The 21,423-nt window shown below is 51.2% G+C and overlaps 2 protein-coding genes across 14 annotated transcripts; one reads left to right on the top strand and one right to left on the bottom strand.

Moving 5' to 3' along the window:
• Positions 1-3,271: 3,271 nt before the first annotated feature.
• On the top strand, positions 3,272-6,169 carry LOC131085944 (spidroin-1-like). The gene is made up of 12 exons (XM_058028524.1): positions 3,272-3,603; positions 3,705-3,824; positions 3,926-4,048; positions 4,150-4,278; positions 4,380-4,508; positions 4,610-4,735; positions 4,837-4,947; positions 5,049-5,174; positions 5,276-5,383; positions 5,485-5,601; positions 5,703-5,828; positions 6,001-6,169. The coding sequence occupies exons 1-12, from the start codon at positions 3,272-3,274 to the stop codon at positions 6,167-6,169; spliced, it is 1,716 nt and encodes a 571-aa protein (XP_057884507.1).
• A 2,737-nt stretch (positions 6,170-8,906) lies between these two features.
• On the bottom strand, positions 8,907-19,641 carry LOC131085493 (uncharacterized). 13 transcript variants are annotated; one of them, XM_058027752.1, is made up of 8 exons: positions 18,754-18,946; positions 16,393-16,676; positions 15,655-15,771; positions 14,949-15,079; positions 13,494-13,619; positions 11,389-11,557; positions 9,743-9,905; positions 8,907-9,582 (listed from the first exon to the last, which is right to left on the bottom strand). In XM_058027752.1, exons 1-5 carry the CDS (start codon positions 18,760-18,762, stop codon positions 13,603-13,605), a joined length of 558 nt encoding a protein of 185 aa, XP_057883735.1. In that variant the 5' UTR covers positions 18,763-18,946; the 3' UTR covers positions 8,907-9,582; positions 9,743-9,905; positions 11,389-11,557; positions 13,494-13,602. The 13 variants fall into 13 exon arrangements, 7 of the variants coding, with proteins under 7 accessions (XP_057883735.1, XP_057883729.1, XP_057883728.1 ...); XM_058027746.1 differs by having other exon boundaries at positions 9,704-9,905; positions 15,675-15,771; positions 18,754-18,941; XM_058027745.1 differs by having other exon boundaries at positions 15,675-15,771; positions 18,754-18,941.
• Between the last annotated feature and the right edge of the window lie 1,782 nt (positions 19,642-21,423).

Here is a 21,423-nt window from a genome sequence, read left to right as displayed (position 1 = left end):
CTCTGTGTTTCTCCAGCTTCAAATGGCAGCATCTGGCTCTTGGCTCCAGCTGGGCAACAATTCAGCTCTGGCACGAGCCTCTGGAAGCCCACCCCACCATCCATATGCTAGCCCTGCAGTGATTTTAGCTCCCACCGAGCAGTCCCCAGTCACTTTGCACACCCCTGCATAAGTCGTCCTGGATGCCCACGGCCCCGTTCACAGGTCTAGTGCCTTTGCCATTTTCATTCAAATTGCCAGCCCCGCCGTCCACTTCCCAGCCCCACAGAGATTTCAGCCGCACCCCAAGAGGTGCCATCACAGGCGCAGGCAATATTCTAGCATCGACGGGGTTTTCAGGCGCGAGCTTGCCGCCCCCTTTCCCCACTCCACACATCCTGTTCTACTATTAGCGGCAATACCCAGCCCCTGCATCCATGTCACAGGCCTACAGTGACCTCGGCGCAAGAACAATACACTGCCTTTACCAGCCCTAAGGTTGCTGTCATGTGTTAAGCTGCAATGCCAGTCCCACAGTGATTAAGACCAGGCCCAGTGATTTCAGCTCTTGACCCACAAGCTTTATTTTACTGCCAGCTCTCTTCTTCCAGCTCCAGCTCTGTGTTTCTCCAGCTTCAAATGGCAGCATCTGGCTCTTGGCTCCAGCTGGGCAACAATTCAGCTCTGGCACGAGCCTCTGGAAGCCCACCCCACCATCCATATGCTAGCCCTGCAGTGATTTTAGCTCCCACCGAGCAGTCCCCAGTCACTTTGCACACCCCTGCATAAGTCGTCCTGGATGCCCACGGCCCCGTTCACAGGTCTAGTGCCTTTGCCATTTTCATTCAAATTGCCAGCCCCGCCGTCCACTTCCCAGCCCCACAGAGATTTCAGCCGCACCCCAAGAGGTGCCATCACAGGCGCAGGCAATATTCTAGCATCGACGGGGTTTTCAGGCGCGAGCTTGCCGCCCCCTTTCCCCACTCCACACATCCTGTTCTACTATTAGCGGCAATACCCAGCCCCTGCATCCATGTCACAGGCCTACAGTGACCTCGGCGCAAGAACAATACACTGCCTTTACCAGCCCTAAGGTTGCTGACATGTGTTAAGCTGCAATGCCAGTCCCACAGTGATTAAGACCAGGCCCAGTGATTTCAGCTCTTGACCCACAAGCTTTATTTTACTGCCAGCTCTCTTCTTCCAGCTCCAGCTCTGTGTTTCTCCAGCTTCAAATGGCAGCATCTGGCTCTTGGCTCCAGCTGGGCAACAATTCAGCTCTGGCACGAGCCTCTGGAAGCCCACCCCACCATCCATATGCTAGCCCTGCAGTGATTTTAGCTCCCACCGAGCAGTCCCCAGTCACTTTGCACACCCCTGCATAAGTCGTCCTGGATGCCCACGGCCCCGTTCACAGGTCTAGTGCCTTTGCCATTTTCATTCAAATTGCCAGCCCCGCCGTCCACTTCCCAGCCCCACAGAGATTTCAGCCGCACCCCAAGAGGTGCCATCACAGGCGCAGGCAATATTCTAGCATCGACGGGGTTTTCAGGCGCGAGCTTGCCGCCCCCTTTCCCCACTCCACACATCCTGTTCTACTATTAGCGGCAATACCCAGCCCCTGCATCCATGTCACAGGCCTACAGTGACCTCGGCGCAAGAACAATACACTGCCTTTACCAGTCCTAAGGTTGCTGTCATGTGTTAAGCTGCAATGCCAGTCCCACAGTGATTAAGACCAGGCCCAGTGATTTCAGCTCTTGACCCACAAGCTTTATTTTACTGCCAGCTCTCTTCTTCCAGCTCTGTGTCCCATTCCGCGTTTAGTCCTGAGATCCACAGTGAGTATCCCTTGTAGCAGTGACTGTTTCTGCAGCACTGCAGTCCCCACCCCGTCCCCAGTGATTTCAACTCCAGTCCCACAAGCTTTATTTAACTGCCAGCTCTTCTCTTGCACTTCCTGCTCAACATCTTCACAGTAGTGCCACACGATACTACTTGTGCTTCTCAGGACAGGATCTTTGTTTTAGCTCTAGTTCTTGAGCTCAGATCACAGCCCTCACAGCAATTTCAATTCCAACCATGCAGTTCACCTCCCCACTCCACAATCCCTATCCCAGGCCCACAGAGGTTTTACATCAAACCCTACCATATTTCTGTCTCCTCCAGCTCTGCTGCCTCAGCTCCAGCTCCTCAGCTTCCTACTGGCTGCAGTTAAAAGCTGCTCATGCTTCTCACTGCACCTTGGGGCTGTTGATAAGGCCACAAATCAGTTACTGCCATCATTACAATTTCAGTATCTCTAGAAGCTGTCCCATCCACCCACCCAGCCCTAAGTGGCAACCCTAAGTGGCATCCCAACTCTGGGGACACTGGAAGCCTGAAGCTCAACATCCATCCTCCCCCTCACCCTGGCTCTCAGCCCAGCACCTGCACAAAGGCCCCCTCACCTCCCCTCAGGCAGCTCCGGGGGCTGGGAACAGCCACTGGACTCCTGCCCCCCCATCCCAAAAGGCACTCTTGGGCTGGTTCTTGAGCCCTAGAACCCTCTGAGTCCCCACACCCTCAGCCCCTCGTTGGTACCATAGGGCAGGGGCTGGGAACCCCCAGGCATAACCTGCAGGCCCTGTGCTGCAGCTCCATGCCTTCCTCCCAATGCATTTATCTAGCCTCAGCATTTCCACCCCTCCACATTGTTTTGGGCCTGACTCATGCCAAAATCATTATTCCACACCCTGGGGTTTCATGTCCCCACTGCTCTCACAACTGGTGTTTCAGCCCCAGTCCCACAACCCTTACCGAATTAACATGAGATATCTAGTAAAGAAAACAAATCAAACCAAAAAATGTATTAAAACGGGCAACAATAAAATAACACAATTAAGAAAAAAAACATTACAAGTAAAAAGAAAATAAAGTAATAAAAATACAAAAAGCAAGCTTTATTCCTCGTATTCTGAACATTTCTTTAAATCCAGAAACCGCGAAGCAGCTACTTCCCAGCCCCCAGTGACAGCAGACGGTGCCCCTCCCCCCCCACCGCGCCACTCCAGGCCCCACACCAGCCGCCGGCTACCCGAGCCACGCAGGGCGCGGCAGAAAGAACTGGACACGGCCGGCCCCAGATACGGCCGCAGGCATCGCGTCCGTGCTCACCAGCGCTCCCCGGATCAGCTGCCGCGGGGGTCCCGTCCTGCCGCAGCGCCGCTCCTCGGACCGCGCATCCGCAGCTCCCGCCTCTCCCAGCTTCACCGCCGAACTGACGGCGCTGCCTCTCCAACGCCCGCTATTTATGGCCCACGGGCGGACAGCCAGCCAATCACAACCCGAGCAGCGCCTGCCGGCTCCACCAATCCCAGCCCGCCAATTCCCGCCGCGCTCGGATCCGCGACTCCCCGCGGTCCCCTCAAGCGCTGCTCCCGCCGCCGCCATTGCTGTGGCCGCGTCCGCCCGCTCCCCGCCGCCTGCCCGCTTCCCTGGACCAGAACCTGATCCCGACCAGGACCTGAACTGGAAGCTACCGGCCGCCCTTCCCGTCCGCAACAGCGCCTGCCGAGGCAGCGGCAGCGGGGACGCTGCTCCGCCGGCTCCCAAAGCGGCGGTGGCGGGAGCGGCGCCTCAGACGTACGGGCGAGCGGGGCCAGTCTGAGGCGGCGAGCCGCGACTGAGGGGGCTGAGATTGGCGGGACCGCTTCCCGTTTGAAAGGGCGGCTGTGATTGGACAGGGCGGACGGAGAAAGGCGGGCCGTGATTGGCAGGTTTAGGAGCCGTCAGGCTGAGGCCGGTGGGAGCGTAGGGCGGAGCTCGCAGGCGGCGGCGGCGGCGGCGGCGGCGGCGGCTCAGACGTACGGGCGAGCGGGGCCAGTCTGAGGCGGCGAGCCGCGACTGAGGGGGCTGAGATTGGCGGGACCGCTTCCCGTTTGAAAGGGCGGCTGTGATTAGACAGGGCGGACGGAGAAAGGCGGGCCGTGATTGGCAGGCTTAGGAGCCGTCAGGCTGAGGCCGGTGGGAGCGTAGGGCGGAGCTCGCAGGCGGCGGCGGCGGCGGCGGCGGCGGCGGCGGCTCAGACGTACGGGCGAGCGGGGCCAGTCTGAGGCGGCGAGCCGCGACTGAGGGGGCTGAGATTGGCGGGACCGCTTCCCGTTTGAAAGGGCGGCTGTGATTGGACAGGGCGGACGGAGAAAGGCGGGCCGTGATTGGCAGGGTTAGGAGCCGTCAGGCTGAGGCCGGAGGGAGCGTAGGGCGGAGCTCGCAGGCGGCGGCGGCGGCGGCGGCGGCGGCGGCGGCGGCGGCTCAGACGTACGGGCGAGCGGGGCCAGTCTGAGGCGGCGAGCCGCGACTGAGGGGGCTGAGATTGGCGGGACCGCTTCCCGTTTGAAAGGGCGGCTGTGATTGGACAGGGCGGACGGAGAAAGGTGGGCCGTGATTGGCAGGGTTAGGAGCCGTCAGGCTGAGGCCGGTGGGAGCGTAGGGCGGAGCTCGCAGGCGGCGGCGGCGGCGGCGGCGGCGGCGGCGGCGGCGGCTCAGACGTACGGGCGAGCGGGGCCAGTCTGAGGCGGCGAGCCGCGACTGAGGGGGCTGAGATTGGCGGGACCGCTTCCCGTTTGAAAGGGCGGCTGTGATTGGACAGGGCGGACGGAGAAAGGCGGGCCGTGATTGGCAGGGTTAGGAGCCGTCAGGCTGAGGCCGGTGGGAGCGTAGGGCGGAGCTCGCAGGCGGCGGCGGCGGCGGCGGCGGCGGCGGCGGCGGCTCAGACGTACGGGCGAGCGGGGCCAGTCTGAGGCGGCGAGCCGCGACTGAGGGGGCTGAGATTGGCGGGACCGCTTCCCGTTTGAAAGGGCGGCTGTGATTGGACAGGGCGGACGGAGAAAGGCGGGCCGTGATTGGCAGGGTTAGGAGCCGTCAGGCTGAGGCCGGTGGGAGCGTAGGGCGGAGCTCGCAGGCGGCGGCGGCGGCGGCGGCTCAGACGTACGGGCGAGCGGGGCCAGTCTGAGGCGGCGAGCCGCGACTGAGGGGGCTGAGATTGGCGGGACCGCTTCCCGTTTGAAAGGGCGGCTGTGATTGGACAGGGCGGACGGAGAAAGGCGGGCCGTGATTGGCAGGCTTAGGAGCCGTCAGGCTGAGGCCGGTGGGAGCGTAGGGCGGAGCTCGCAGGCGGCGGCGGCGGCGGCGGCGGCGGCGGCGGCGGCTCAGACGTACGGGCGAGCGGGGCCAGTCTGAGGCGGCGAGCCGCGACTGAGGGGGCTGAGATTGGCGGGACCGCTTCCCGTTTGAAAGGGCGGCTGTGATTGGACAGGGCGGACGGAGAAAGGCGGGCCGTGATTGGCAGGCTTAGGAGCCGTCAGGCTGAGGCCGGTGGGAGCGTAGGGCGGAGCTCGCAGGCGGCGGCGGCGGCGGCTCAGACGTACGGGCGAGCGGGGCCAGTCTGAGGCGGCGAGCCGCGACTGAGGGGGCTGAGATTGGCGGGACCGCTTCCCGTTTGAAAGGGCGGCTGTGATTGGACAGGGCGGACGGAGAAAGGCGGGCCGTGATTGGCAGGGTTAGGAGCCGTCAGGCTGAGGCCGGTGGGAGCGTAGGGCGGAGCTCGCAGGCGGCGGCGGCGGCGGCGGCGGCGGCTCAGACGTACGGGCGAGCGGGGCCAGTCTGAGGCGGCGAGCCGCGACTGAGGGGGCTGAGATTGGCGGGACCGCTTCCCGTTTGAAAGGGCGGCTGTGATTGGACAGGGCGGACGGAGAAAGGCGGGCCGTGATTGGCAGGGTTAGGAGCCGTCAGGCTGAGGCCGGTGGGAGCGTAGGGCGGAGCTCGCAGGCGGCGGCGGCGGCGGCGGCGGCGGCGGCGGCGGCTCAGACGTACGGGCGAGCGGGGCCAGTCTGAGGCGGCGAGCCGCGACTGAGGGGGCTGAGATTGGCGGGACCGCTTCCCGTTTGAAAGGGCGGCTGTGATTGGACAGGGCGGACGGAGAAAGGCGGGCCGTGATTGGCAGGCTTAGAAACCGTCAGGCTGAGGCCGGTGGGAGCGTAGGGCGGAGCTCGCAGGCGGCGGCGGCGGCGGCGGCGGCGGCCGCGCTCGCCAAACCCCCGTCCCCTTCTCCGGCCTTCTCTCGTGCCCAGGTCCCGGCGAAAAGACTCCCGCAGAGCCCCTACCGGAGAGCCCCATCGGCACTCGGGGCAGGAGGCGGAGAGGAGTGTAGCCCGGGAGGGGTTCCGTGTCGTCTTTGCGACAGCAGGGCGGACTAGGGAGCGGCGGCGATTTGGTGAGGAGAGGGCTCGGGAGAGGGGAGGGCGTGCAGCGCCCGCTGCGGGCTCTGGGTGCCTCTTCTACCGCAGTGCTTCCGCTTCTGCGGGGACTTGGCCTGCCCCGACTGGCCGAGATCAGCACCCTGGCCAAATTTAAGTGCCCGCGTCCCCCTGCCCGCCCTCCGCCTGCTGCGGGCCCGCTGCTCACCCTCGTCGTCGGATGTTATAGATGATAAAACAATATTGGCTTTCACATTCATAGATTAGCTTTTTGCATTACAAGTATTTTGATATGGTAAAACTTATACTTACTTTTAACTGCTTTGTATAGTGTAATATGCCAGTTTATGTATGCACTGTATATTTCATATGAATTGTAGCCTGATAAATATATCGTAGGCTTTAGCAAAATGTTGAAATAGAAACTAAAGTACTTCTATGTAACTAACTCAGAAAATGGTGTAAAGCAATTATTCTGTTTCTTATAACTGCAGACTGCCCCTACCAAGTGATAATAGTGACAAAAAGAGCTTAAGCATCCAGGAAGCATTTATCGACTCTTATCGGTATTATCAGGGAGTGTGAAGCAACAGGATAAAACTACAGGAAGAAATAAAATGTGTAGACCTCATTTACAGAACGTTCTGCAGACAAGTCAGAGGTTAAAACCAAACAAGAGAGTTCCTGGAACATCAAAAAGTCAAAGGAATGTTTGAATAATGTGTAAGTTAATGAATATGCATGTAACCTCAGCAATGTAACAGTATATAGTGAACATGTTTTTAAGCTACCTCTGTGCTCTTTGGCTGTGTGCTAAAAGCATCCCAGTGCTGGATTATTTTGTCCTTTTATCCTTTAATAAACTTTTAAAAATTTTAAAGAATGAACTCTGTTTATCACATCAGTGAAGCTTAAGCTGATCTGCATCCAGGTGTTTTGGGACCTGCTGGGGCAGGCCATCGAGGTAAGTGTGGGGCTACTGCAGTGGAGGCCAAGTATTTCAACACAATAGCATAATCAGCAACGTTAATTAATTTTGTGTTCTTCATGCAAGCCTCAGCCTTAAGAACTCTACCAGCCTCTAATAATACGCATAGTGTTACTAGTATTAATATTTAGGTAAGGATTGTTAGTGTTAACACTGGTACTAAGTATGTTAGCTGGTATTTACTGTGAAGCTCTGCTCTCCCACAGTATGACAAGGTCCTGAAGCTGTCCTCAGGTGCACAGTTAGGTGAGCACTGCTGTCCTTACCACGATCCCCCGATGGAGCCATGCTCCAGAGACGGGCAGCAATGAATCTGCAGATGCGTTCCCAAGGTGACAGAGCTTGCCCTCCTTCCCATCTGCAGTCAGGGGATGTGAAGGCAACCATTGCTGTCCTCGGCTTCATCATCTCCAGTGCAGCCAAGCACAGTATAGACAATGAGTCTCTGTCAAGTGAGCTGCAGCAGCTGGGACTGCCCAAAGGCAGGGGAAGCCCTCAGGGTGGCACCATCAGCCAGACCTGCTGGGATGTTGCTTAGTTCCCAGCCCTGCCTTCTTCACACCCAGATGGAGGGCAGGCTGCCTGCTGTGCTGTCCTCCATCACCTCCCTTCTGTACCATCAGTCCCTGGGGGCTCCTCAGGTGCTTTGGTGAGGTTTGGCAGCTGCAGGTCTGGTGTGAGCAGAGGGATTCTTCTCTTGTCTCCCCTCATAAGCAAAGCATGCCAGCCAGCTGTGCTGTTTTACATGTCACTGACCCACAAAATTGCAGGAGACTGAGGACTCGTAACAGGTGCAAGACAGGTTCAAAAGGAACTTGGGACAAAACCTCTGCCTTTGTCAGTCCAAAGGGACAGCAGAGCTCACATCTGCTCACAATAATCCTCTGGAGAGCGGAGCAATGTTTGTATGGAAAGATGACTGGGGGTAAAATCAGTGGAAACCGAGTTACATTTGTATCCTAACAGGAGCTATAATGGGACAGAAATTTTAGGGTAAAATACAGGTGCTGTTCCCAGGATGGAGCTGGGTTGGCATGTTCCACAATGATTCCCCATACAACCATAAGGACCTGCTAACGGGGGTGGAGTGGAATGGGGCACCACAACCAGGCTCTGCCAAAATCTTTGCAGGGGCAGCAACTCCATGGTACTTTGAAGCTTATTAACTGCCTAACAAGGGCTATTTGGCATATGTAGGAACACTTTCCAACCTAGCATCTGAAGACCAATTTAGAGGAGGCGCCTCTAAGTCGAAAGCCAGCCAGACCTTATGTTCTTAGCACCATTCATTTAGAAGAAATCCTGTTACATTTGCAAATTTAAGAGGTGACACCCCCATTCAGACCATGGCTCCTGGGTGCCAACAATAGCTCTTTTCAACAGCAAGGAAATCTGCATGCCCTAGTGTCTCAAGGTCACTTCACCTGAGAGTCCAGAGACCCTAATCCAGCCAGAGTCCTAGCTCCCAGAAAACTACTGCTATAAGAAATCCTTCAAAGTGTGCAATTCTAGGAGTGGAAATCCTACAGGAAACACGAGGCTTCAGGCTCCAAATGGGATCTCTTTTCCACACAGTGGAAAACTCAGCAAGCCCTTCTGGCAAGACCAGTTCACAGGAGGCCTAGCTGGGTATGATAACAAGTAGACAGAGAGACATGGGAAATGGGGAATCTAGGCCCAAAGGAATGAGGAAGAGTTGATGGTATAGTTTAACCAGTAGATCGCTTGGCTTACAGAATTTCATGAAACATTAAGTACAAAAAAAGTCAAACAAGTATCAGACCTGCCTATTTTCTCACCATTGCATAAGAAAATCCTAAAAGCAGTATAAAGTCACTGCCTAAAACTGATCATAGGATGTAACAAAAAAACAATTTAGGTCATTTGCTAAACTCCAGCAGCCAAGCTGGCCCTACCAAATGTGTATGTTTATATATACAGCAAACAAAACCAAAATCCAAGTAATACCTACCAGAACTCTATTAAAGAAACCTATTGTAATTAATCCTACCTCAAATACAAACCAACCCATCCAGAAAGTTAGCTTCACTCCAAAAACAATTTACACAGAGTTAATAATACCAAGAAATAAAACAACACACCATATACCACCAATGAATATAATAGTGAAGAAAAAAACCCCACATTTTTTTCTTTTTTTTAATTTAAACTAACTTCCTTTATTAGCTAGAACAAAAGATTATGCCAGGACTGTAACAACAACTTCTTCTCCTTCTGAAATGTCCCTTCTCATTCCCAAATTCCTTACAACTTCTGAGTTTAAATCCAAGCAAAATTTGTGCACTTGTGCATTCGATGCTCCCGTCAGATTCTCTGTTTCCCTCCACATCTTCTTACAATTTCAGTCTTCACGCTGTCCTGCCGTCATGAGTTTGACAGAAGAATTGGCACATGTTAACAGAGGATTTCCCTCCCTCCCTCCCTCTGGTTTCCTTAGCACATATCAGTCAATCCCAAACCTGCAATGATGCACGCTCACCCCAAGGCTCACAGCAAGCATGCAGCAGCTCAGGCTTACTCGGCTCCAGGGCTCTGTGCCTCAGATAGCTGAGGAAACTTCTGATGAGCCTCTGTTCCAATAAATTGGAATGCAAACTCAGCTCCATCTCAGGGTCTTGGCGGGAGGCAGGAGAACATCTGGCTGAGCTGCAAAAAATCCTTTCTTGGGCGGCTGCACTCTGCTGGAAAGGGGAAGCACATGCTAGTGAACAGCCGCTCAGAAACAATTCTTTTCTAATGTTACCTGCTCTACTTGACTGCTCACTAACACAAGTCTAATTTTATCATTGCAGGGAGAATTCTCTGGGAAAATGTCTGATGAGCAGCATCAAAGGCCTTGCTCCCTGCCACACAGCCTGCAACACCCTTGGGACAGCAGAACAGTAAAATCACCAAACTCTCCTTTCCATGGGGAAGGGTAGAAGATTACTGTGGGAGGCATATAATGCTCCTATAAATGCACAGCCATTTGCTTTCAGAAGCCCAGAGTTAAGGATCTTCTCTAGGAAGCCAGACATGACATGATATTTCTAAGATTTTCTTCCTTATTGAAGGAAATTTATGTATATACACACTCTTATAAACGTATGTATGTTTTTGGGTTTTTTTTTCTTCTGAAGTTCCCAAGCTCCCAACTTTCTTCTGAAGTTCTGAAGAATGATTTCCCATCTTGAGTAATTTAGAAGAAATGGCCCCTGTGACTCTGGACAGAAGGGCTACCTGCATTTTTGATCATGACAGCTTTTGGGTTTACCCTGGAAGGAGGAGCAGCCAGAGCTGAGGCTCTGCAGAGGCTGACCCCGGCCAGCCCCTTCCTCACTTATCTGTGTGACAATGACTTCCAGGCAGAAGGATGCAAAGCAGGTTTTTGTCTTTTCTCTTGAATGCCAACAGGTAAAATATTTAGGCTTTGAAATAACTAATTACCCTCTCTTTGAACTATCCCAAGGACACTTTTAAAGAAAAGACAGAAGATTGCTGGTACATCCATATGGGATAAGGAGGAAAGCAGCAAGGATCCGAGGCCAGCGGCGTGGCCGGGCAGTGTCACGTCCCTGCCACCCTGTGACAAGGCACACAGCTGCAGAGCCCCAGAGCCTGCAGGCCCTGCAGCTGCCACACGGATGGACCTGGTTCCCTCCCCGGGTGCCCAGAGGGAAACCTGAGGGCAGGCGTCCACCCCGAGGGTGCACCCGGAGCCCCGGGCAGGGATGGAGTCACCGGCTGCTCTCTGGGGACGAGACCCTCCCTGCAGGTGACACTGCCTTGTCCTCTCCCTCCCTGGGGGACAGGGACCTCCAGGGTCTATGACCAGCCTCCTTCTGTCAGCATCCAGGTGCTGTGTTAGAGCCAGAGGGGTCAAGGCTTTCCAGAACCATAGGACCCTTTAGGCTGGAAAAGCCTTCTAAGGTCATCGAGCCCAGCTGCTGCCCCAGCACTGCCAAGCCCCCACCCAAATCAGGTCCCTAAACACCACATCTTGCCATGCTTTAAATGTCTCCAGCAATGGGGACTGCCCTGGGCAGCCCGCTCCTACGCCTGACCACCCTTTCAGTGAACAAATTGGTCCTCAAAGCCAATCTAAGCCTTCCCTGCTGCAACTTGAGGCCATTTCCTTTTGTCACGTCACTTCTTACCGGAGAGATCTCGGCACTTAAACCTTACCTGCCCCTTCCCTAGGAGGTCTCTGGCTTGCCTGGATGAGAGGAGAAACACTCCCACCACAGGAACGGCAGCTCAGCAGGTCCCACACCAGGGCAGGGGAGCAACTGTCCTCACCAGAGCTCCCGTGTCAGCTGTCAGAGATCGGCTCTGCTCAGTGCTTCAGAATTGGCTGTTTGGAGGAAGGGGGAAAAACAGGTTAGCCAAGATTTTTATCCAGACTTATCTGATGTCTTTGCCTGCTTTGCCTCTTCCTGACTTCCTCCTGCTAAGAAAACAGCTGCCTTTGGACTTCTAGGGGGAACTGTCACGTAATGCTCGAAAAGAAACTACAGAAATGTGTCTCATTTTTAAAGACTCAGCAGAGAAGACAGATAACTGCAGCTTCTCCATCCCCACTGCCTGCAGAGCTGCCAGGCACCAGGCCAGCTCTGCTGCTGCTTCAAGTTGTTCCCAACTCTGCTGCAAGAACTGAAGGCTGCTTTGGCGTGCCATTGCTCCGCTTCTCCCAAAAAAGATCTTTCAGTGCTGTTACCCCTCCACGGGAAGGGCTTTTCTGTCTCACACACTCGGTGACACGAGGCTGCGCGAAGCTGCAGCAGCCTCTGCTCCGGGTGGGAAGGGCTTTCTTCCTCCTCTGGCACCTGGCTGGCACAGGTTGCTCACAGATGCTGGGGCTGCCCCATCCCTGGAAGCGTTCGAGGCCCATTGGTGCTCTGGGATCAGGCTCAGAGCAACCTGGTCCATGGAACCATGTCCCTGCCCACGGCAGCAGGCTTGGAATCAGGTGATCTTCAGAGCCCCTTCCAACCTGAATTATTCCATGATTCTATGAACTCAAAAAACTCGGGGAAGAAATCTGTAAAGGTCACTAAATACATAAAAGCATATCCCCATCAGCATAATTTTGAATGAAAAGTATATCTACAAACAGGGAGAAATATTCTATGTATTTGCTGTTGCTACCTTTCAGGCTACCTTTCAGTAATTTTAGCTATCGCTTCACGTTTTTAAATATTCTCTTTTGAAATAATAAGCAGTGTTCAAATTTTAGCATTTTTACACTATTGCAGAAGCAAAAATCGCTGACAGTCAGGCCGTGTCATTCTTTATGGAGCAGAGCCATCGTGACAGAATTTTTACAGGACGTCACTCCACAGAGAGCACCAAATTCCATATCAGTTGGCAGTTCTGTTCCTCCACATCAGAAAGCTAAACTAGGACAAGACAGCCTCGGGCTTCATGAAGGGCAAGGCAATAAGAGACGCGCCTTAATAATATCATTACAATTTCCACAGATCTGTCACCTGATCTGTGACAGCACAGCACCCTGGCCGAGAGGAAGGTGAGCCTGCCCAGGACAGGGGTGGAACTAGGTCGTTTTCAGGATCTCTTCCACCCCAAACCATTCTGTGGTGTGATGAAACAGGAGAGTTGTAAGGGAGAAGAAGGATGAATTCCTTTGGAAGGATAATTGTTTGCCTCTCTAGTAGCAGGCTTTGCTGGCAGGATTGTTTTGCTCTTGCACTGACTGACCTTGGCTGAAGGTGCTTCACCCTGCAGAGAGCGCTAACAGCCTGCTGCACACGCTGTTCTTGGGCAGACTGCACGGAGCTCGAGGGCAAAGAGCCCCCAGCAGTTCCGTGACAGGAGCAGATGCCCCTCCCCATGTTTGGAAATATCCATTAGGGATTTTTCCAGGGGACGGCAACAGCAGACCGGTGTGTACTGCAAGGGCAGACTCTGCAGGCTGCCTGAAACCTGGCTGGGCTCCAATCAAAGCACCTCTTGGGTCTGCTTCTCCCGCTCCTGGTATTGAGCCTAGCTGGCACCCCAGCGCACGGTTACTGGAATACAGAATAAATCAGTGCTGCAGTGAACTGCACTACAAGCTCTGCAGCTCTCGCTGTGTGTGCAGGGCTTAAAACACACCTGGTGCATTTGAAACAGATGAAAATTATGGCTCCCCCTGAATAAACATGATTTCTCTCCTAGATATCATTTTGAAAAATAATACTTCAAGGGGTGATCAGAATGGGAGCACAGACAAACGCAAAGAATAAAAACTACAGCGTTTGATGCTTTATCAAAAGGTGTGTCTGCCCTACCGTGTCGGGAAGCTGGACTGCTGGACCCAACTTTGCAGCACATTCTTGTCATTGCTTCTGAGCCACCTTCCGCAGCTGCTCTCGTGGCATTTGCCGTGCCATTTGCAAATCACAATACGAGCGAACCTGGAAGACAAAGCACAAGATAAATTTACAGCTGGACAGTCAAATCTTTTTCTCCAAAATGCAATCAATGTACAGCTTTCCCCTTAAGCTGAAGTACAGGCCAAATTCATAGAATCATTTGGGTCAGAAAAGCCCTTCAGGCAGTGAAAACGAGCATTTAGGTGTGGTGTGAAGCTTGGGGAGCCCTGAAGAGGCCGTAAAAGTCAACTGATATTCTTTGGAAATTACAAATAAAAAATGGGAGGAATGAATTTACAATGAATCCAGTGCGGAAATGCCACAAGGGACAGCTTGTAGGGGAGATGCCTGAAAGCCAAAGCTGTGCTTCAGTGGCATCTGAGGTGGCAATATTGCAGAGTACCTGTACACAAGTTTCTTTTCACTGTGAGCAGCGGCTCAGAAGACCTGGCTGTAAAAAACACAGGTTACTGTCCCCAAGCACATGCCAGTGGTCTGGAAAAGGGTGACACTGGTTGACATGACTGTTGTGTTTGCTAAAGGGGAGAGCTCCTCAGTCCTCCTCACTTCACTGATGCTCCCAGTTGTGGTGCAGGTGAATGGCACCACTGGGCTGTGCTTCACCTCCCTGGGTATATTCTGTGCAGGGAACTGCAATGCCATTGCAACTTTTCTGCTCTCGCATCATTCTTCCAGAAAAAAACAGTACCTTGAAGGGGAAAGTGCCCTGTCCCTGTCCCACTTCCTTTGTCACTTGTGGTAACCCGCAGCACATTCCCTGCACATGTTATCTGAATGTTAACTCTGTTCACAAGTGCTGTGAATAAACCCAAATCCAACTGAGAAAGTTCCTCTTTGCTCACATTTCAATACAAGGCTGGAACTATCACCTTGCAAAGAACTTTCCTCTACCAGTGCTAGATGCAAAACTAAAAAGCCAACCTAGGAATGCCTGCCACACTCCAGCACACAAAGCTGCTGCTGTTTCTGCTGCTTTTAATGGCTTAGGCTGAGGGCTTTTCTGTTCTTCCTTTGCTCTGCTAATGGGAAGGACTTCGAGACCTCTTTGAACTAGCTACAGATAGGGAAGATTGAGTAAACAAGTATTCTTCAGCCCATTTCTCTTAAGAGTTTGTCCTGACAGATATCTTCTCCCTCCTGAGGGTTAGATTATAGCTTGTTTTTCCCTTTTTTCCCCCTTTAGCCCCTGAAGCATTTCGCACCCTGCTGGGCAAATGCCCAGAAGTAATCAGACTGCCTGAACACGGGAAACGCAGACAAAAGAAAAGGCTGGAAGTTACTGTTCTTCTCCCAGCTGGCACTGCCAACTCCTGAGGGCTCAGCCACGACAGCCCACGTTTCTGAGAGTACCTGTACGCTCTGGGTGTGTGCAGCCCTTGGGTCCTGCGGCAGCCTGGAGCTGCAGGCTCACATATCCACCCCGAGCTCCTGGAACCTCCAGGACAAAGCCACCTCTCCCTGCTGCTCCCGTGTTGCTCTGCCTGTGGAGCAGGGAGGGAAGGCACACAGGTTAGCACAGTGGCAGTGCACGAGCTGCCGGGCGTCACCCATCTGACCTGCATCAAAGAGAAAATCTTAATTTTCAAAACTTCCCATCATGCCACACAAAACACTGAAGCCTTCCAAATTTGGAAGGGATAGCCTGGCATGATGGCCCCCCAGGTCATATCTTACATAAAGAGTTCTTTTTCTCCTGCACAAGGCTCTATATCCTACTTTGACTGATATACAAATATCTATAGAAACTACAGATATTCAATAAGCGATCTTAAATCATAACAGCCAGGCCTCTGTATGGCCGTGCTTAACTCCTGCTGAGCTCAGGCCATCTCCCCATTCCTCAGGCATCAGAAAGCACTGAAACTCCCGTGTTTTCCTGGGGGCTGCCTGCTTGCAGCTGCCCTCCTCTCACCAATGGGGCCACCTGCCAGGCTCCCCAGTGCACAGGGCACAGCAGCCTCCAAGGGGAGTATTCGTCTGTTTGAGAGGTGATTAAAAGCCTGGGGGAAAAAAAAGCTCAGCGATACTGTGGCTCTGAAGGTGCAAGAATCATTACCCTGGAGATGTGCAGGTCACCTGGTTCATGCTGGGCACGCTCTCTGCTCGCTTCACCTGAGCGTTCAGCTGGAGAGATCCATTTCCACGCGCTGGGCTGGGTCCATCTCCGTCCCTGCTGTGAGAAGGTGTTCGGGGGGATGCCACTGCCTGCTCAGCAGAGGCTCCACACACTCTGCCAGCAGCAGGGGCAGCCTTTGAGGCCACACCAGCCTGGCGGAGAGTCACTGAGCCATTCTGACAGCGTTAATAGCGCCACTGATGAATCCTCAACCTGAACCCCAACTTTCACCAGAGCAGTTCTTCCCCAATTTGCTGCTAACAGCTGTACACTGCAGCTCCTCTGCTGTTTTCCAGCTACAGATGCGTGCCAGCACAGGAATATCAGTGTATTTTTTTCCCCCACATCTGTCTGATAACGTTGGCTGTAACGCTGGCATTGTCACGACTATTAAGTCATCCATGCTAAAATGAAATAAACCCCCCACTCTGAAGCACTAAATTCTCTACCAAAGCAAGTGTCTTACTACTGTCTGCTTGGCCATACTGGGCAGCTTATTTTCATTCGGACAAATGAAATGAGCTTTTCCAGTACAAAACCCCTCTCCAGCAGCACAGGACGTACCACGACTACCTCGGCCAAGAGAAGCGCCACCGCCAATGCCCGTCAGCGGCCCCCCAGAACCCGCCCGCCCGCGGCGTCGCTGAGCCCACAGCCCGTGGGCTCGGCACTGCGTACCTCACGGACAATCCCGCCGCTGCGGCCTCGGGGTGCCCAACAGCCGGTCCGGGGCACGGGCCGCGCGGCTCCTTTCTCCCGCCCTTGGCGCCGCCATCTCGGGACGCTCGAGCGCGTCCCGGCCGAGCCGCTGCCAAGGTCGCGATCGCGCCTGCGCCGCGGCAGAGACGCGTCATGGCCGCCGCCCCTCGGCTGCCTGTGCGGGGGGGGCTGCGCTGCTGCCGCGCTCTGGGGCGGGCGGGGAAGGCGGGCAGAAGACCAGCTGCGATGGCCTCAAAAATCCTCTAAAATAAATGCCAAACAACTGCCTCTTACCCTACAAGAACCAAAGAAGCCCCCTTCCTTTAAAACCATCTTGAAATATATTTTATATTTCTATTTTTTATATTTACATTCACATGCATATTTATACCGGACATTGATGTGTTAAGTAATTGATATAGTACATTACGTCTATTCCTATTATTGATATTTATTTATCTGTTGTGTTTTCATATATATCTTTATATATTGATTGCATATTTCTATACTTAGATTTATATTTCTATACCAGTTCCATTATTCCAAATAAAAACCCCATCAGTAAACAAATGAACATAAAAAAGCCCTTTCTTTTAAGCGACATTGAAATAGTATAATTTATACTTTGTATAATTATATTCAGATTTATATCTATTGTCTCTTTTGACGCAATAATGATAATATATAATACAAATAAAATTCCAGAAGTTTATTTAAATGCTTATTTAAATTCCTTGTCATATCTACTCCTACAACAAATTTTTTCCTCTGTTTTTAAATTTTACATATCTAGATGTATTTATGACATATTACTATACTTAGATTACCACCTTTATACTGTTTGTATTTGTAATTTTTAAAATCAAAACCCTGCCTATTGGCAAATAAAAAACCCGCTTTATTTAACTGTTTTTAAAAATATATATATATTTATAATTTTGATATGTATGTTTATCATTTGTTAAATATTATAACATATTGATGTACTGTATTTAGAAATACTTTATACATATTTCCTATAATATGTTATAATACTTTATATACAGTATTACTTGCATTATGTATTATATCAATTTTTATTTTTCCATATTTATGAATATTTTCTATTTCTAGATATGTCTGTATATATTTGTCATACATTTCTATATTTATTTTTTGATTGGGGTTTCTATTTCTAATATCTATTTTTACACATCTATAAACATATATAATATCCTGTATTAAAATTATATCTTATTGTAATATATAATGATATATGTTACATGGATTTTTATTAACATATTCGATTTGATTTACATTTTAGGATTTTTATTCTCACTTCAATACATATATTTGTTTTGTTTAATTAGCGTTACACTTAAATTTTACATTTAAAATCCAATTCCTAAATAAAATGACAAACAGCATCGAATTCCCACCAATATCTTCCAAAAACATCAAGATACCTCCAACAGCCAAGCAACTGCCAGCGAAAAAACCACACAACGCTCTTTTCGATAGCAATTCTCATCAGGTCAGAAAAATGGAACAAAAATAAAAGGAAACCCTATTGAAACACACACAGCAAATCACAGAAACTACTGAAAAAAATGAAACCAGCCTAATAAACTCCAAACAGTGCCACTGATCCTGAATGTTACTAAAAAAAAATAAACAAAATTCTACCTCTACACTAACTCAAAGAATAAACAATCCTGTGTAAAAATAACTTTAAAAACCGAACTAATTAACGAAATGGGAAAAAAAAAAATCTCAACCCCTAAAAACTAAGAAAACAACTACCCAAATAAATACTTAAAAAGACCCACCATGTAAATACCCATATTCCCAAAACTAAATCTGAAAAACAACAACCAAATACATCAAAGGACACACACACAAAAAAAAGCCCCAAAACCAAATAAACCTAAATTTACAACAAAAAAATTATTCCCAACTGAATAAACCCATAGTGCCTCAAGCTATCAAAATAAAAATACCACCTAGAAACAAACACAAAGACTAAAGACAAACGTAACCATAAACAATGTTCCCCAAATTACCCGTAACCATAAAACATACACAACAATCAAACAAACCAAAGAAATAAAAGCTCTGGAAAACGATAAACTCACATGCAATTATCGAGATTAAAAACCCGCTGCTATGAACGACACGACCCTACCTCAAGCCCCCCAAAACAAACACTACACACTCACGCTAATAAAAGCCACCGCAACAGAATTAAAATCCGAACCGCTGCTTCACGCTACAACCCGTAAAAACATTGCGCGCCCTTCTAAACATAATACCCCGGAAAAAAAATATATATCCGACTACAAAACCCAATCCGAAACGAACCTTTATCATCCCTACCGGCACCGAGAACCGTACCACTGAGGAAGAACACCGTATCCCTTAGCGTACACCCGCTGCAAACCGAACCCAGCGATGCAATCAACGCCTCCAAAGCGCCTCCGAGCCACGGCACCGCCGAACTTGGAGCGGCCGAACCCCGCGCTCGCTGCCGGCCCCGGACGGAGCGCGGCTCCCGGCAGGAAAGCGGCTCCTGCGGCGGCCGCTCCGGCGCGCGGGGCCGGCGCCGTCCCGGGGAGCCCCGCCCGCTGCCCCTGCCCGGCGGGGCCGGCACCGGGCCCGGGGCTACCGGCGGCGCCCGAGCCCCGCGCCCGGAGCGGACGGAGCGGCCGGCACCGCCCGGGCCGGCGCAGCAGCGCCCGCGCCGCCTCTGCCGCCCTTGGCCGGCCCGGCCCGGCTCCGCTCGGCTCCGCACGGCTCGCACCGGCGCGGCTCCGCCACTGCCGCCCTTGGCCGGCCCGGCCGCACCGAATCCCCCGTGCGCCCCGGCAGCTGCCTGGGCCGTGCCAGCAGCGCTCCCGAGCGGGAACGTTCCGGGCCGGGCCGCGGGCACGGGGAGCGCCCTCCAATGCAGCGGCACAGCCCCACTGCAGCCCTGCAAACGCTCCCGGAGCTGCGGCTTCCCCCAACCCAACCCCGAAACTTACGCCGCAGGCGGGCTCACCTCACTTCAACAAGGGCAAAGAAATGTGTTCTCCCCTCCAATTTCACCCCCTAGGAGAGCAGAAAAGAAGGGGCGCTCCCCAAATGAAAGCGCCCCTTTCGGCTTTTCCGGCTCTTCGGCGGAACTCGGCCCGGTTGGGCTAAAGTCGGTCATATTCGGCTCTTTGTCTAAATGCGGCCAATGTCGGCTACACTCGGCTACCGGTTACACTCGGCTATCATCGGCTCTTCGTCTCAAGTCGGCCGTGTTCGGCTACACTCGGCTCTTCGGCTCAACTCGGCTATTTTCGGCTGCACTCGGCTCTTCGGGTAAACTCGGCTGTTGTCGGCTGCACTCGGCTCTTCAGTGAAACTCGGCTGTTTTCGCCCACACTCGGCTCTTCGGCTCTTCGGAACAATTCGGCCCGGCTCGGCTCCCTCAGGGCGGGAAGGCGGCCGTGAGAGGACCCCGGCACAGCGAGGCGTTTACCCAGGTGCCTGTCACAAACCCGCCGAAATACGCCCGCCCGCGGCACCGCTGAGACCACAGCATGTGTCGGGTACACTTGAAACGCCACAGAAAATACCGCCGGGGCCGCGCCGGGGTCGGTATTCCATGCAGGCAGTCCAGATGACACCCACCCCGGTCCTCCACTTCCCCGCCCTTTTCGCCGCCCTGTTGAGAAGGTCAATTAAAACTCCGCGACATCCGCGACGCGCCACTCCCAAGGTGGCGGCCTCTCGGTGCACGGCTGCAGTACCGCGCTCTGCCCACAAGGCGGCAGCACTGCCGCCCGCCCCAGCCGGGGGCGCAGCACGCCTCGGGGCTGCGGGCAGCGAAGGCGGCAAAAAAGAACAGGGGCGACCCCCGCCGAAAACTGCTCTGAAATAAATGCCCCAAAACAACCGGGAAGAGGAAAAAAAACTTCTGCCTCTAATCTAATAGGATAAAACAAAACCCCAACAATTTCTTCAAAAAAAAAATTAAATATTTTAAAAAATATTTTTTTATATTAATATTCACATTTCTATTTACTAATGTATATTGATGTACACTGTCCATTTATACATTTGTTTTTATGAATACATTTTTATTCCATATTGCATATATCCCTAAAACTTAAATTTATTTTTATACATATTTTTACATAGTAAGTATATATTTCTGTTAGGATTTTTACTTCTGTAACACTCACAGTACTCAAAATAAAACCCCTGCCTCTACCCCATACATGGCAAATAAAACCCCCTTTCATTTCAACTGTATTTAAATTTTTTAAAAAAATATTTTTCAAATTTATATTTAAAATGTTTACTGATGTATGATCGATTTTGCATTTATATTTAGCGATTTATTTATAAATTTATATTCTATGTTACATGTGTTCCTATTACTTATATTTTTATATACTTTTACTCATATCTTTATATATTTATTATATCTTTCTGTGTTAGGATTTTTACATCTGTAACACTTACATTATTTAAAATAAAACCCCTGTCTCTACCCACATTAAAGCCAAAAAGAACCTCAGTCTTCTCAACTGTATTTAAATATTTTTTTAAATTCTATTTTCCAGGTTCATATTCACTTTTACATTTAAAATGTATACTAATGTATACTCTTATTTGTATTCTCCATTACATCTCTTCCTATTATTTATATTTACTTACATTTTGTGTTTTTTTATATATATATATTTATATCTCGATTTTATATCTCAATATTTAGAAATATATAACAATAATATCTACATTCATATTATTTAAAAGAAAAACCCTGCCTCTAACCCAATAATAAAAAAGACCCCAACCCTTTCTTCTAAAAAATATTTAAATAGCTTTTATCCTTATGTCTGATTTTTATATTCCTATTTGTATTTATAATAACGTATATTAATGTCTATTGCTTACTTATACATTTATCTTTACCAATGTCAAGTTATGAATAAATTTACATTCCATATTACATCTGATGCGAGTAGTTATTTATATATTTTTATACATATTTTT

This window comes from Melospiza georgiana, chromosome 7 (genome assembly GCF_028018845.1).
Source record: "Melospiza georgiana isolate bMelGeo1 chromosome 7, bMelGeo1.pri, whole genome shotgun sequence".
In the NCBI taxonomy this organism is placed as follows: domain Eukaryota; kingdom Metazoa; phylum Chordata; class Aves; order Passeriformes; family Passerellidae; genus Melospiza; species Melospiza georgiana.
This window is presented reverse-complemented; position numbering and strand designations above follow the sequence as displayed.

Excerpts from the sequence above, each read along its gene's own strand:
- LOC131085493 (XM_058027746.1), bottom strand. Across the intron at positions 15,080-15,674 it reads GCGTGCCCAGCATGAACCAG|GCAGAGCAACACGGGAGCAG; the intron begins GTGACCTGCACA and ends CCTGCTCCACAG. Across the intron at positions 13,620-14,948 it reads CACACACCCAGAGCGTACAG|GTTCGCTCGTATTGTGATTT; the intron begins GTACTCTCAGAA and ends TTTGTCTTCCAG.
- LOC131085944 (XM_058028524.1), top strand. The coding sequence starts at position 3,272 with ATGGCCCACGGGCGGACAGCCAGCCAATCACAACCCGAGCAGCGCCTG. Across the intron at positions 3,604-3,704 it reads GCGGGAGCGGCGCCTCAGAC|GGCGGACGGAGAAAGGCGGG; the intron begins GTACGGGCGAGC and ends GTGATTGGACAG. Across the intron at positions 4,279-4,379 it reads GCGGCGGCGGCGGCTCAGAC|GGCGGACGGAGAAAGGTGGG; the intron begins GTACGGGCGAGC and ends GTGATTGGACAG.